Source organism: Grammomys surdaster, unplaced genomic scaffold (genome assembly GCF_004785775.1).
Source record: "Grammomys surdaster isolate TR1022 unplaced genomic scaffold, NIH_TR_1.0 146, whole genome shotgun sequence".
Classification (NCBI taxonomy): domain Eukaryota; kingdom Metazoa; phylum Chordata; class Mammalia; order Rodentia; family Muridae; genus Grammomys; species Grammomys surdaster.
In genome coordinates, this window is record NW_021604604.1 from 10,052,617 (window position 1) to 10,066,703 (window position 14,087).

Sequence of the window (14,087 nt, forward strand, 5' to 3'; positions counted from 1 at the left end):
TGAAAATAGTTAGATTTATGAATATTTCAAAATATTTTAATAACTTAAAAGGTCTATAAAAGTATTCTTTTTGTATTAACTCTTGAACTGCTAGATTTAAAGGATACAACAATATAACATTAGCTTAAGAGTCTGGGTCAGAAATCGTAGCATTAGAGCTGACAATAAGGTCTGGCAATAAAAATGTGCAAGAATTGAATGAGCACTAGATTCTTCTTGTCCTGCATGGAATTCTGAGCTTTTGCTCAGCATTGTATGATACTGTGGTTTTGTGGAATCTACAAACATACTGTTAATAGCAATAATTTTTATTTTATTAGTGTATAGTAATTGTCCAAAATACTCAGTCCGTTATGACTTTTCCTGCATGTCAACAATCAGTCCAACATTTGAAAAAGTCAGTTAACTGGGAATGGATTTTAGTGATGAGCTGCCAAATCAAAGCACACTTCAAGTCTGTGCTGTTGGGGGGAATGATCATTTGTGTCCTTGGCAGCAATATGAACGGGAGGTGTCCCAGGCAACAGTGGCCAGCAGTGCCCGCCTTCCATAGATCAGACTAGTAAAGAGAAAAAGCACCTGATAAGACTCAGAACGTTATACACATGTAACCACAAAATCAACACGATGTCCCCTCCCTGTGCGTCGAATTCCCCAGAGATGATATCCGCCATCCCTGAGGTCAGGTATCAGGTGTTATGTGTATTCTCTCTGGGTTAAGGAACCAATTCTGAAGAACTTCAGCATACAGTGCAGTTAACACAGGAGCCCACTATACTCAACGATAGGACTTGGAGGCAAGGAAAAGGGAAGGAAACAGCCACAGTCTCAACTGAGGGAATTACTATGAGTGTGCATGCGTGCACACTCATAGTAAAAGTGGAGTAAGTAAAAGAGGGTGTTAAAAGAGCTCCGAGACACTGGGCAGATACCAGCTACCGCCCAGACACGCCCTCCAACTCCCGTGACCAATTAGAGAGTCGTCCATTCCCAAGGAGCAACCAATAGGAGAGACCGGAGGAGGAGCACTGCTCCTCAAGCTGCCAAGCCCGGGGGGACTGTCACTCTGAGCTGGGAGAGCCACAGCATTCCGTGTCTCATCATTATGTCTTTGCAGGTAAGCCAGATCTGGGAAGGCCATGCCAGAGAAGTGCTCCGAGAACGAAGCGCTCCGATGGGGCGAGAGGAGGCGTGATAGCCCTGGGGCAGGGCAGGGGCAGGCTACTCCCAGGAGCGTTCTGCTACGACCCTCCAGTGACTTCCACACCTGCCTAAGCGCCTATTTATTGCACAGTATATTGCACCTCACCGTCTGTTGACAAGGACCCAGGATCTCCAAAGCAACCCGTTTGGCCCTCAGGGATAGTTTACACCGATCTGAAAAATTGACAAGCTCTTGGGGGCGACAGGGGCGGGGGAAGGGGGTGGAGAGGAAGGGAGCTTCTTTGTCTCTCTCTCTCTCTTAACAACTCCAGGAAGCAAGTGACATCCATTGGGGTCTCCATGTCCCCTTGCTCTTGTGGCCCTCCGGCGGTTGTCGTAGATGTGTTTTGTTGAATAGCAGGGCTAGTCTGTGAAGTTCTGACTTTACCATTTTATTGAGAGGAGTGGAAAGAGAATAAATATGAATTTAAAAAAACCAGGAAGCCCTTTTCTCAGATAAGCACATATAAGTTGCTTCCATATATATGCCCCTTTTCCATGTGTGTATAATGAAAGGTGTGTGTGCACAATACACCTGTGACATACTTCTGTATATAATAGTTTTATTAGCATTTTCTCATTAAATCAAGATACACTTTTTGCTCTCTCCCCCTTCCCTCCCCTTTTTCCTCTCCCTCTCCCTCTCTCTTTGAGACAGGGTCTCTCTGTTTACTCCTGGCTGTCCTGGAACTCTCTCTTTAGAGTGGGCTGGTCTCGAATTCATAGAGATTCGCCTGATCCTGCCTCTAGCGTGGTGGTAGGACAAAAGGCGTACGCCACCACCATTGGGCTTAAGATACACATTTGTAATGCATAACATTTTATATTATGAGTATAGTGAACTTTAACTCTTTCTTCAGGCAAGATGTTATCATAGGTGAGTGACAAACCCCATCTCCTTTTTAGTCTTGATATGTTACTTAGTGTGTGTGTTCATGTGTGTGTGTGTGTGTTCGTGTGTGTGTTCGTGTGTGTGTGTGCGCACACACACGTGCTCGAAGGCTCATGTATGATGCCTACTGGCAAGCTTGGTGATCTGAACCTTCAGAACCCACATGGTAGAAAGAGAGAACTGACTCTTACAATTGTTCCCTGACCTCCACATGCATGGTACTGTACATGTGCACCCACATACCTGCTATAGTAAGCGTGGAGTAAATAAAACAGGAGGGAGGCTGTCAAATGACTGACGTACCACCTCGGACAGTATTTAAAGCGGCATTGGGGGAGGGGATCTTTAGGATTTAAAGGTTAAAGAACATCATGAGGCGACAATAAGCTAAGGCATGTGAAAAGCAGCCCTGACAATAGGGCAGCATTGAAAGCTAGCCTTAGTTCAATAATTAAAATGGATACAGGTTGTGGGTTTCTATTACTATCAGTGTTGAATGCATTAAATCTATTATTGCTGCAACGAAGGCTTCCTTTCATTTTGATAAAATTCTAGTTTTTAAAAATACATACTTGCTTGATATTGAGCCTCAGTATGGTCAAAGAAAGCTGGAATTGCAGTCACTGCAACTGCTTATGCTTAAATAACAAATTGTTATAAGTGAAAATTTCTTAAAACATATGCTTATTTTTTCAATTTGAAATTCTTACCAATATAATAATATAACAAAAAATACGATATATTCTAGACATGGGGTGTGTGAGTTCAAGCCAGGTGTGGCAGTACACACCTGTAATCCCAACTCAGGACTTGGAGACAGGAGAATCAGGAGTTCAAGGCCATCCTTAGCTAGGTGACAGACTCAAAGCAGCACTATGCTACATGAGACCCTGTTTCAGAAAAACACAAAGTACTTCAAGCAGAAGATAAAGATAAAGGCAGGTTAGAAACCCACTTAAGAGCGGGGGTGTAGTGTGTGTGGATTGTCTGTAGGTTACTTAGCAGTTGGGAGTCCCTGGGTTTACTTGCCACCAATTGTGAAAAACTGAAGTAGAAGGATCATTTAAGTGTGATGTTCCAGGATAGACAAGACAACATAGGCAAACCCTAACACACAGACACACGCACATTCATGCACACTGACACACACACTCACACACTCATGCTCACATCCATATACGCACACACTCAGACTCACACACACACTGATCCACACAAAGATGCTCACACCCACACCCACACATGATCACATACACACACGCACTCAGACTCATGCACACTGAAGCACACAAACACTCACACATATACACACTACACTGGCTGGTCATTTGCACACTGAGAGAACTGGTAACTACTTATTACAAACGCCATAGCCAGGGGAACCTGGTAGACACTGAAGATGTCATATTTTTATAACTTGTTCCTGGGTCTGACATGATTTCAAAAATCAAAGTTTAAAATTGTAATAAATGTAAAAAATACATTGGAAATCCAGTGGGCAGTAGCTGGCTAGGGTGTTCAAATGTCTTCTCTCTTCAGAAAAGAAATGGGGTTAGGATAGACATTATGTACCTTCTGGGCGTTGTTAATAGCTCACTCGTGGAAACGAAAGCGAGGGCATGTTCATCATTTTCTATTTTTTTTTAAATACTGATATATTTAAATGTTGACAGATTGTTCTGGGAGTGAAAATATAGATGGAATTTCATCTTTAGTCACAATTTTCCAATTTTATTTATAAGTTATAATACAAGTCTTTTGTTTTGTGTGTGGGGTTAATCTTTTGAAAAAGAGTCTTGCTATGTAGCTCAGGCTAGCCTTCAACTTCAGCTGGTCCTACTGCCTCAGTTTCTCTAGTGTTAGGATTGCAGGTGTTTACTTTTGTGGATGGACATTTTACTTAGACACATTTCCTTCCTAGATGAAGCTAAAGCAGCAGGCTAGGATTGGATCTCTTGTGGCCTGGAGAGACAGCAGTGGTAGAATATTTGCAGGAAACCCTGGCCTTTACCCTAAACACCACAGAAGTGGGTGAGGAGAACATGATTTTATTTCTAGCACTTGGGAAGCAGAGGCATGTGAAAGACTGAGATTAAGGCCAGTCTGGTCTATAGATTGAGTTCTGGGATAGCCAGGGCTAAACAGAGAAACCCTGCTTTGAAAAACCAACCAGCCAACCAAGCACAAATAGTGATGTGAGTGTGAGGTGATTTTATGATCAGAACACACACACACATACACACGCACACAGTGTGTGTGATTCAAATGGCTTAAGTACCTTGACTGAGGAATTTATCTTCCTAGTTCAGTTCTTCAACAAGGAAGAGTTGCTCAAAGGGCTTTATGAAGCTCATATGTGGGCTGACTATTGTACTCACTTTCTACAGAAGGTGGCATAAGGAAACTGTGAGTCATCTTCAGAGGGGAGAGATCTGACTGGAAATGTCCACAGGTCCCAAGTGGTCCTTTGATACAGTGTCATGCACTCATTGTCAGGTGTCATCCCTGGCACAGGAAGGATGGGAACAGGAGGGCCTTAAAGCACACTCACGAACGTGAGAGGGCATTGTTCACAGGGCAGAGGAAGATCACACCCAACAAAGATGCTGTAACCTTACTCAGCCGAGACAGAATCATCTGCCACAGGAGCCCAGCTCCCAAAGCACAGGCATAGGGAAGGTGGCATTCCTTTGGCCCAGAATGCTTTGAACTTCACTGTCAACTGCTGCACATGTAAAGGTGTTTCAACTGTGGTAACATTCTGATCCACACTCACCAAGGATATACCTAATGGTGTCTGACGTGGCTCCTGCCGTGGGTCAGTAGACAAGGGCTTGACCATAGATACAAAATACAAAAGGTGAATGTAAAATATTACATAAATTAAGGTATTAACATAAATTACATTATGTCTGCCCTTTATTCTGGCAATCTCAGTAACAAACAACGTGATCTGACCCAGCCTTTATGTTCAGACCTAGTGAATTCCCTCCAGATTGTCAGGAGCAGCTTTTCCAGTTTGTGTCTTCACACTGGATACATGCACACCCTTACCCAAGATTCATTGCAAGCATGGCTTCTGAGGCAGGTTCCTTCTGATACCTTTCCTGTAGCCACTCCCACTCCCACTTCTGTTCTCAGGACAATAGCTGCTCACCAACCCTTCTCTGTAAAGTGATTTTTCTCCAGCATTTGTTATAGAGAGGGGAGGAGAGGGGAAGAAAGGAGAAATTACCAAAAAATTTTTTTGTTCAGGATGAGTCATGTTTGCTAATCAACCCGAAGTAAGATAAACAACTTCATTTTCCGGGAAATAAGTTGACATGAGACCTATAATTTTTTTTTTTAAAAAAAAATTAGATTGTATGTGTGTACCTCGCCTGCAGGTATGAATATGCACCACACATATGCCTTTTGCATGTCTCTGCTGTCTTTTGCCCTAGGCTGATTTTGACCAGGCCGCACAAGACGTGAGGAAGCTGAAAAGCAGACCAGAAGATGAAGAACTCAAAGAACTCTATGGGCTCTACAAACAGTCCATCATTGGAGACATCAACATTGGTGGTACCCGATCTTTGTTTCAAACGAACAGATGTTCTTTCTCTGTGAGCTATTTGTAGAGGTGTAGAGTGAAAAGTAACACTGCAACCCTCTCCTTCTCTTTGCAGCGTGCCCTGCAATGTTAGATCTAAAGGGGAAGGCCAAGTGGGAAGCGTGGAACCTCCAAAAAGGTTTGTGACTCTTAAACAAGGTTAAACCTTCTTCGTCCCAGCCCACACTGGTTGGTGAGATAGCATGTCTGTGTCTCTCTAGGGTTATCGAAGGAAGACGCCATGTGTGCCTATATTTCTAAAGCAAGACAGCTGATTGAGAAATATGGAATTTAGAATGTGATGGAGACATATCTCTTTTGGAAGCCTTCATTAGTAACTCTCTAAATAAGATCCTGTATTTTTTTTTCTATTAGCACGAATTATAATGCTTAAGACTATATCAAAATAGTTACCTGACTTTACTTGCTTGAGCAGGGTGACTTTAAAAAGTTCCTTTTCAAAAATTGTTTCATAGTATGCATATGAAATTTAATAAATATATTTCTTTTTTGCATCTATGACTGTGTGGATATTTGTATGTGTGTTGTGCATGTGTATGCACACATGTGGACGTCAGAGGACAGCCTGGGATATTTTTTCCCAGATATGCTATTTACTTCCTGTGAGGAGAGATCTCTCATCAGCTTAGAGCTCAGCAAGTGTGCTAGACTGACTAGCCCAGATACCCTCTTATCTCTTCCTCTTCAGCACCAAGACTACAGATTACCCAGCATTCCAGGCATGTTATATGGGACCTGGGGCTTGAACTCAAGTCTTTATGCTTACAAGGCAAACTCCTTACTGACTGAGCCATCTCCTCAGGCCCAACATTTGTTTTCTTGACTCTATCTGTTACTCTACAATGAGTCAGTGCTACTGGGCCAATCGGAGTTTACTTAGAATTAACAGCAGCCAGACTCTTTCCCAGTGCTTCAGAAAAGGGAGCTGGAAGAGTCACAAGTTAGGACAGCCTGGGCTACATGGTGAGATCTTATCTCAAAAAAAAAAAAGCCCAATCCAAAACAAAACAGAAACCCCTAAACTGAAGGGAAAGGTACGGAGGTCAGATAATCAGAAGAACAGTTCCTTTGCCGTAATGTGTTGCCTCAGGCTCCCACATGTGTGGGTACTATGGAGTGACAGGTAGGCTTGGCTCCAGCTACTTCTTGACTTACTAGTTGATATGGACAAGTTACCTAACCAGGCTATGGCTTGGCTACTCATGGAAGGGCTCTGAGTTCCAGCCAATCACTGCAGGGTAGCGGGGACACAACGTGCCTGTGGTTGTAGGCAACCTGAGGCCTTCCTATCACAATGAACAGTAATAGATAAGGGCTGTGTTTTGATAAAGCAGCAATGACTCTTTCTGATGAGACGGGTCTAATGTATATTTCTAAAGATTAAACTTTGAGCCGCACTGTAGTGTTAGAGAAGTGATGGTTTCCTTCTGTCAATCACTCTGCCACGAAAACTCTGCAAGAGACTTCAGAACAGAGGTATAACTGTTTGGAGGCGCTTTGCTGATAAAACTTTGTACAAATGACAACCAAATTAGATTCTAATGAAACACTAAAAGATTCTTCTAGACAGTTTCTTCCTTTAGTAATATTTTTATTTATTCTTTGAATATCTCATAAACATAAACAGTGAGTTTTGATCATATCCATCCCTTACTTGCCTTTCCACCCCCTGTGACAGATGTCCCCCAACATGTATGCCTCCCAGATTCCCACTGAGTCCAATTAGAGCTGCCTGCACATGCCACAAGGTGTAGTGCCATTTCCTGGAGCATGGGTAACCTACTGGTGGCAACATCCCCCAAAGAAGAAAACCACCCCCTCTTCCCTCTGCAGCTGTCAATGCCCAATAGTGCCTCTGCTCCTCTTCAGCCCATGTCCTTTCCCCAGAGAGATAAATGTTCCACGAAGAAATTCATTAACATGCATCTTTCCAACCTCTAAGAACTAAAAGCCGAACCTGGAGGAACAGCTTGTGATCAGTTTGCGTATTCGCACCCCTAAGAAAAGCTCCTCTAGAAGCAGTCAAGTGATGAGAGTTCCAAACACTTGGCTATGTAGTTCTTGATAAAGTTCTCATTGTCCGGTTCCATCAGATAAAAGTGATTGCCTGGCAGCTTGTGGACGTCAAACTTCCCACTGGTTATGTCTTTCCAGCCTAAGAAGTACACAAAATTTTATTCAGTAATTAACAGCATTGGCCAAAGACAACAGAAGACCTGCTTCCAGGTAATAGCACCTGAAGAAGTAATTCACTAAAAGCTGACTCTCGGTGATTGAGTTACATCCAGGGCCTCGGGTTCTGTGTATCCTGTATTTTTAATCACTTGAAAACCTACCAACATTCAGTGGTGTGACCTGGATCCTCATTTTACAGGAGACCAACATCTCTTTGTTTATATCCAGTAAAACTTGGGCTGGCCGGGCGGTGGTGGCACACGCCTTTAATCCCAGCACTCGGGAGGCAGAGGCAGGCGGATTTCTGAGTTCGAGGCCAGCCTGGTCTACAGAGTGAGTTCCAGGACAGCCCGGGCTATACAGAGAAACCCTGTCTCGAAAAACCAAAAAAAAAAAAAAAAAAAAAAAACTTGGGCTGATTTCCTATCTATTTCAGTGACTACTAGTTGGCATTTGCTCAGAACCACCCAACACATATTTTAATAAAATACCCCGAATTATAAAAGCAGTTTCACCTTCTATATCCTTTATTACATCTTCAGATCCAATAAAGCATGTTATGTCCAGAGAAAGAAGAGCTTTGGGGGGTTTGTCAAAGCTGTAAACATAAAAGAGCTTGTTTGAAATTTTCATCTTTAACATCCCAGAGTCTTTTCCTCTTCCTGACTTCACTGAAATGAAACAGGGCATCGCCTTGCTTCTTACCCTTTCTCCCACTAATCCCAACAAGACAGACATGCACAGAGGCTGCCTCTCTCCATTAGAACCGACCTGAGATTCATGTGGTCTAGGCTGTTTTCCCGTCATGAGCTAAGTGCTAGAGTTGAATGGAATTTTTAGATAGAGGAGTGAAGGATGGAGAGATGGCTCAGCCATTAAAGACAAGGCTCACAGCCAAACAAATGTAAGAAACAGAAGAATCTATTTGATAGCCTTGTCATAGTAGACTTTACACGGCTGAAGAAAGAGCCGGGGGACTTGGAAATGATCATTAGAAGTGATCTAAGTAAGGAAATCTTACAAAGACAAGACAGAATGTCTAAGCGGTGTGAGACACATCTGTAAACAAGAGAGAAGAGGATAATAAGCGTGGAATCTGGCGGCAGACACACACACACACAGACACACACACACACACATCTGGACAGGGGTCCAGGAAGGAGACTGAGAGTTGGGAGGGATCCCCAGGCATGTTGTGAACATAGTACACATACGTACATGCAAGCAAAACACTCACGCACATAAAGTAAATCTTTAAAGTGGCTTCGGGTAGGAAATAGGCTACTCTTTTTTTTTTCTTTTGAAGAAATTTAGTTTTATTTCCACATAAAAGCCATTCGGGACCTAATGCCATGTGGCAGACAGATAACAAGTGTTAACAAGTGGAGGGAGTTGTTTAAAATGTGTAATTATTACGCGATACCTCTAAAGGCATAAAGATTGTCTACCCCAAGCCTAACAGTGATGCTTACAGGGAAGGAGGGGATGATGAGTTTCTCTGAAGAAGCATGAAGCTTCTGAGGACAGTGGAATTCTTCTCTCTAAAGAAAGACATTGAAATGACATAGTTTCTGGAATCTCATTTGCTCACTGGAAATGTAGGCATTCACCTTATAGTAAGGCATCATAGGCAACTTTTGTCTCTCTCTCTCTCTCTCTCTCTCTCTTTTTTTTTTCCCTCATTGTCAACTTCTCTGGGACCTTCAGTTATTTCCCTTCTCTACTTAAATCTAACTCTTTCCCTTATGATAATTATGAGATATAGCTAATGATAAAAAGAGAAGGTTCATGGGCTCTGTGGGTGTCTGTGTGAGTTACATCATGGGCTCTGTGAGTGTATGTGTGAGTTACATCATGGGCTCTGTGGGTGTCTGTGTGAGTTACATGACTGTAACTTCTGACTAGGAGCTTCTAGACACTGACTGAAGTAAAGTCTAGAAAGCCCAGGATATTCTTGCATCTTTTTTTTTTTTTAACAAAGTACTGGGTTTTATTACAGCATCCTCATACATGTGTCATTAGAGTTCTGTTTTGTTTCCCTCTGCCCCTTCCCTTTCTTCCTCCAGCTAGTTTCCTCATCTGATTTCCTGTCACATGTATTCCATCACCCTCCCTCCTCATCCTTTTTTTTTAATTAGTAACTTTTTAAAAATGTTAATCAAAGGCTTTATAAGTTTGGTAATGCTCAATAACAAGATGCCCATACAATCAGAAGTGTAACCCAATACCCAACCTAGATATGCCAACTATCTTTGACTGGCAGAAACATGTGAACATCCGCGTCCATGTTCTCCTCTCTTCTTCTTCTTCTTCTTCTTCTTCTTCTTCTTCTTCTTCTTCTTCTTCTTCTTCTTCTCTCTCTCTCTCTCTCTCTCTCTCTCTCTCTCTCTCTCTCTCATCTCCTAGTTCCTCCTCTCTTTCTCCTCCTCCTCTCCTTACTCCTCCTCTTCTTCTCCTTACTTCTCCCACCATAGCTCCTCCTACATACCACCCTTCCTGTTAAGATAAAACATTTTTTCTAAAAATACAATTAGAGCATAACTATACCAATTTGCATCAGTAAGGTACAAGATAGACCTAATACCCAGTCCATCATTTTGTTGACTAACCAGAACCTCTGTCATCTCTCCTAACTAAAAGACTTAGTTCTGAACCTGGCTTTTTTCTTGGCTTTAGAATGAATGTCAGCTGAAAACCATCCTCTCAAATCTTTTCTCTCAAAGTAAATAGCCGGGATTGGCTATGACTATAAGTCTTCAACCCCGTCAGAAATCCAGAATGACTGAATTAACCGAAATTATGGGAAGCACAAAGCATAGCTTCTAAAACTTAGCCAATTTATAGAGACTGCTGAACACCTGGACAGTCCCTATACTACAAAATGTTGGAACATCCGATCTTCAGCCTTCTGGCCCAGGATCATCTGACAGACCTAATGATGAAGAATTATTAAGGGCTGATTACTCTGTCTTGGCAAATATAATCAGTCAACTATTCCACAAGTATGTCCTTTTCTGGATAGTAATTTGTCTATAGATGAAAAGAGGCGCCTGGCGGTGGTGGTGCACGCCTTTAATCCCAGCACTTGGGAGGCAGAGGTAGGTGGATTTCTGAGTTCGAGGCCAGCCTGGTCTACAGAGTGAGTTCCAGGACAGCCAAGGCTACACAGAGAAACCCTGTCTCAAAAAAACCAAAAAAAAAAAAGAAAAAAGAAAAAAGAAAAAGAAAAAAAAAAGAAAAGAAAAGAGATAATTCTTGCCTAGTGGCTGTCTCATCGCAACTGGAAAAACTCCAGAGATGCTCAATTTCTTTTTAGAATCCAAGAAAGGAAGCTGTCAGGAGCAGACAGGTCTCTAATAAAATGAACCTTAATGCCGAAATATTTGTAACGTCAATTCTGTGGACTTCTGACGTTTTCAAAACCAACTATCCGGTAAGGCAATCTGGACTGTTGTCTGTTAACTCCTCTCAGCTATTTCTAAATAAAATATAGAAAACACCCTAACAATAAACTCAGAGCCATGAATTTGCTGTAGGCCCTTAACTCACAGGCTAACCATCTTGAATCAGTTAAAAGAATTAAAGAAGGACTGGGTCTAACCCTTGTATTCCTAAATGTGTTACATAGGCACAATGGGAAATAGGCTACTCTTAAGCATGACATCATACAATCATCTCAGCCCCATGAGGTGTTACTAATATTTTACTGCATAGACTATTAGATACACATGCTCAGAGTCTCACAGCTACTGAATACTCAGGCAAGAAGTTTTGATCTTAAAAGATGAACTCCAGGGAAGACATATTTATCCACTGGGCACATCTTGAGTATGACAAACTTTTTCAAACACCATCTCATTGCATGTATGTAGTGATGTTAGCTATGACTAGGCATGGTAAAACATGGGCATAATCCCAGGAATCAGGATGTTGAGGCAAGAGGATAGCAAGTTCGAGACTCATCTGGTCTACAGAGCAAATTCACTGGTAACCTGGGCTACATAATAGGATCATATTTCAAAACTCCAAGGGCTGGAGAGTATCTCAGGGGCAGAATGCTTGCTTAGGCTAAACAAAGCTCTGAATTCCCACCCATCAAATCAACCAAGGCTTTTAAGTTGATAATTGTAATTGTGTGTGTGATGTTTTGATGACGATGCGGACCAGGTCAAGCTATCCAGCATCTCCCGTCTTGTTCCCTTTGATGGTGTGAACATTTTAAAGCTGCTATTCAGTTAACTGCACTCACCATGGTGTCCAGTGGCTCTCCAAACTGTATTCTTTTTGTCAACTGAAACTCTTCTCTGCCTAGCATCTCCCCATTTTTCCCCATGCCCTGTCAAATAGTAAGCTCCATTCTACCCTCTGTGTCTGTATGTTGACGCTTACAGATTCCGCATATGTGAGGCCGTGCTTCACATTTATTGCTTTCAGACATAAAATTTGTGAATATTTTCTCCAAATCTATAGGTCTCATTGTTGATTCATTTTCTTTGCTGTGTTTTAGGATCATATATTTTTTTTAAAAGTCATCACCTAAAATAACATCATAAAATTTTTCCTGTATATTTCCTTCCAGAAGTTTTTTTTGTATCAGAGAGCTTGTTTCTACAATTGCCTTTAATTCATTTTGAATTGACTTTTGCACACATATCAGCACACACATATATATTACTGTATAATGTATATGTGAAGTAAAATTCCAATTTCCTTCTTTTACAATGGACATCCATTTTTCTAAAACTGTTTATTAATTAAAGAGACTGTGTCCTGGGCCAACAAGATGGCTCAGTAGGCAAAGACGCTTGCCACCAAGCCTCATTGCCTGAGTTTAATTCCTGGGACCCACACTGTGGAAAGAAAGAACCAAGGCACAAAAGTTGTCACCTGACCGCCAAACATGCACTTTCGCGTGCACATGCATTCACCTACATCCAGGTAAATAAGTAAATAAAATGCACTAAAGAGAATGTCCTTTCCTCATGGTATACTTAAAGCATATATATTTTGCTACTTAGCATAAATATATGGACCTACTTGTGGGCTCTCTAATTCTACACATCTGTTGGCATCTCTTATTAAGCCAGTTTGCTGCTATTTCAATTCCAAAAGCTTATTTTTAATGAATAAATTTTTTAAAAGCATTTTTAGATTACAAGGAAAAGCAGATGCCACAGCTCTTGACAGCCTCTTGTTGTCCCAACGAATGTATATTACTGCTTGAACCAACAAATTAAAACCAGCTAAATGGAGACAGCTGCACACAAACTGATCTCTTTTGAACACTTTGAAACCCAGTTCTTAGCGACCCTTAAGACTGCAATACATTGATACCGACTACAGCCACCATTGCCGATGAGGTATCTGCAGAGCTCCTGAGCTGCTTTGTCCTCAACATTAAGGTCTTTGATTTGTCTTTTGTTGATTTTTCTTTTTAAGAATGTAAGAAGGATCTGGTTTCATTTATCCACATATGGATATGCAGTTGGTTGAAACTCAGACCCTCGTGGTTGTGAAGGCTCTTTTCTGTGCTCTCTCCCATTCCAGACCTCTGCATGCCTGATTGTGTGTTGATTTCTTTCCAATGGCTCTGTAGCATGATTTGAAATAGAGTATAGTGATATCACCTTGACTATTTTTTTGTTTTATCATTTTCTTCAGAATTGCTTTAGCAATTTAGTCTTTTGTGCGTTCACATGAATTTTAGGATTTTTCTCTATTCTTATGAAGACTATCTTTAGAATATTAATGAGCACTATATTGATTTTTTTAGATTGTTACTGCATATTAGCTCTTCAAAATGTATTCCTTCCCTCCTCCCCTTCTCTCTGTCATTCATTCAGTGGATAGTTCTTAAATCTTGACTCTGACCTAACTCAGAAACACAAAATAGCTTACCCTGGTGAGAAGATCAATCAGACAGAGGCAGAGAGAAGGAGATGACCCTGGAGCATCTAGGATGCCGGGAGGAGCTCTGTGACTGAAGATGGGTGATGAATGGAGAAGCAGGGCTAAGGATGAGATTGTCTTGGTTCTCAGGATGACTGTGTCAGCTTTCACTGTCAAGTAGTGTACACACACACACATACAGACACATACACACACACTCACAGAGACAGACAGACACACACACTCAGAGAGACAGACAGATACACTTAGAGAGACAGACATGCTCACTCACAGAGACAGACAGACACACACACA

The 14,087-nt window shown here is 41.7% G+C and overlaps 2 protein-coding genes across 3 annotated transcripts in view; one reads left to right on the forward strand and one right to left on the reverse strand.

Moving 5' to 3' along the window:
* The first annotated feature begins 1,070 nt into the window (after positions 1-1,070).
* Acbd7 (acyl-CoA binding domain containing 7) lies at positions 1,071-6,203 on the forward strand. 2 transcript variants are annotated; one of them, XM_028764953.1, is made up of 4 exons: positions 1,071-1,117; positions 5,539-5,659; positions 5,764-5,826; positions 5,909-6,203. In XM_028764953.1, exons 1-4 carry the CDS (start codon positions 1,106-1,108, stop codon positions 5,980-5,982), a joined length of 270 nt encoding a protein of 89 aa, XP_028620786.1. In that variant the 5' UTR covers positions 1,071-1,105; the 3' UTR covers positions 5,983-6,203. The 2 variants fall into 2 exon arrangements, with proteins under 2 accessions (XP_028620786.1, XP_028620787.1); XM_028764954.1 differs by having other exon boundaries at positions 5,539-5,656.
* Positions 6,204-7,285: 1,082 nt separating this feature from the next.
* Olah (oleoyl-ACP hydrolase) overlaps positions 7,286-14,087 on the reverse strand; it is a 29,487-nt gene continuing 22,685 nt past the window's right edge. Inside the window, exons 7-8 of the mRNA XM_028764960.1 lie at positions 8,399-8,481; positions 7,286-7,863 (exon numbers count right to left, since the gene is read on the reverse strand). Of these exons, the coding sequence (XP_028620793.1) occupies positions 7,721-7,863; positions 8,399-8,481 (226 nt within the window). The 3' untranslated portion in view covers positions 7,286-7,720. The remainder of the gene's footprint in view (positions 7,864-8,398; positions 8,482-14,087) is intronic.

Bases quoted from the DNA above. Each gene is read 5' to 3' on its own strand.
- Acbd7 (XM_028764953.1), top strand. The intron at 5,660-5,763 runs GTACCCGATCTT...TTCTCTTTGCAG, and splicing joins TGGAGACATCAACATTGGTG to CGTGCCCTGCAATGTTAGAT. The intron at 5,827-5,908 runs GTTTGTGACTCT...GTGTCTCTCTAG, and splicing joins AGCGTGGAACCTCCAAAAAG to GGTTATCGAAGGAAGACGCC.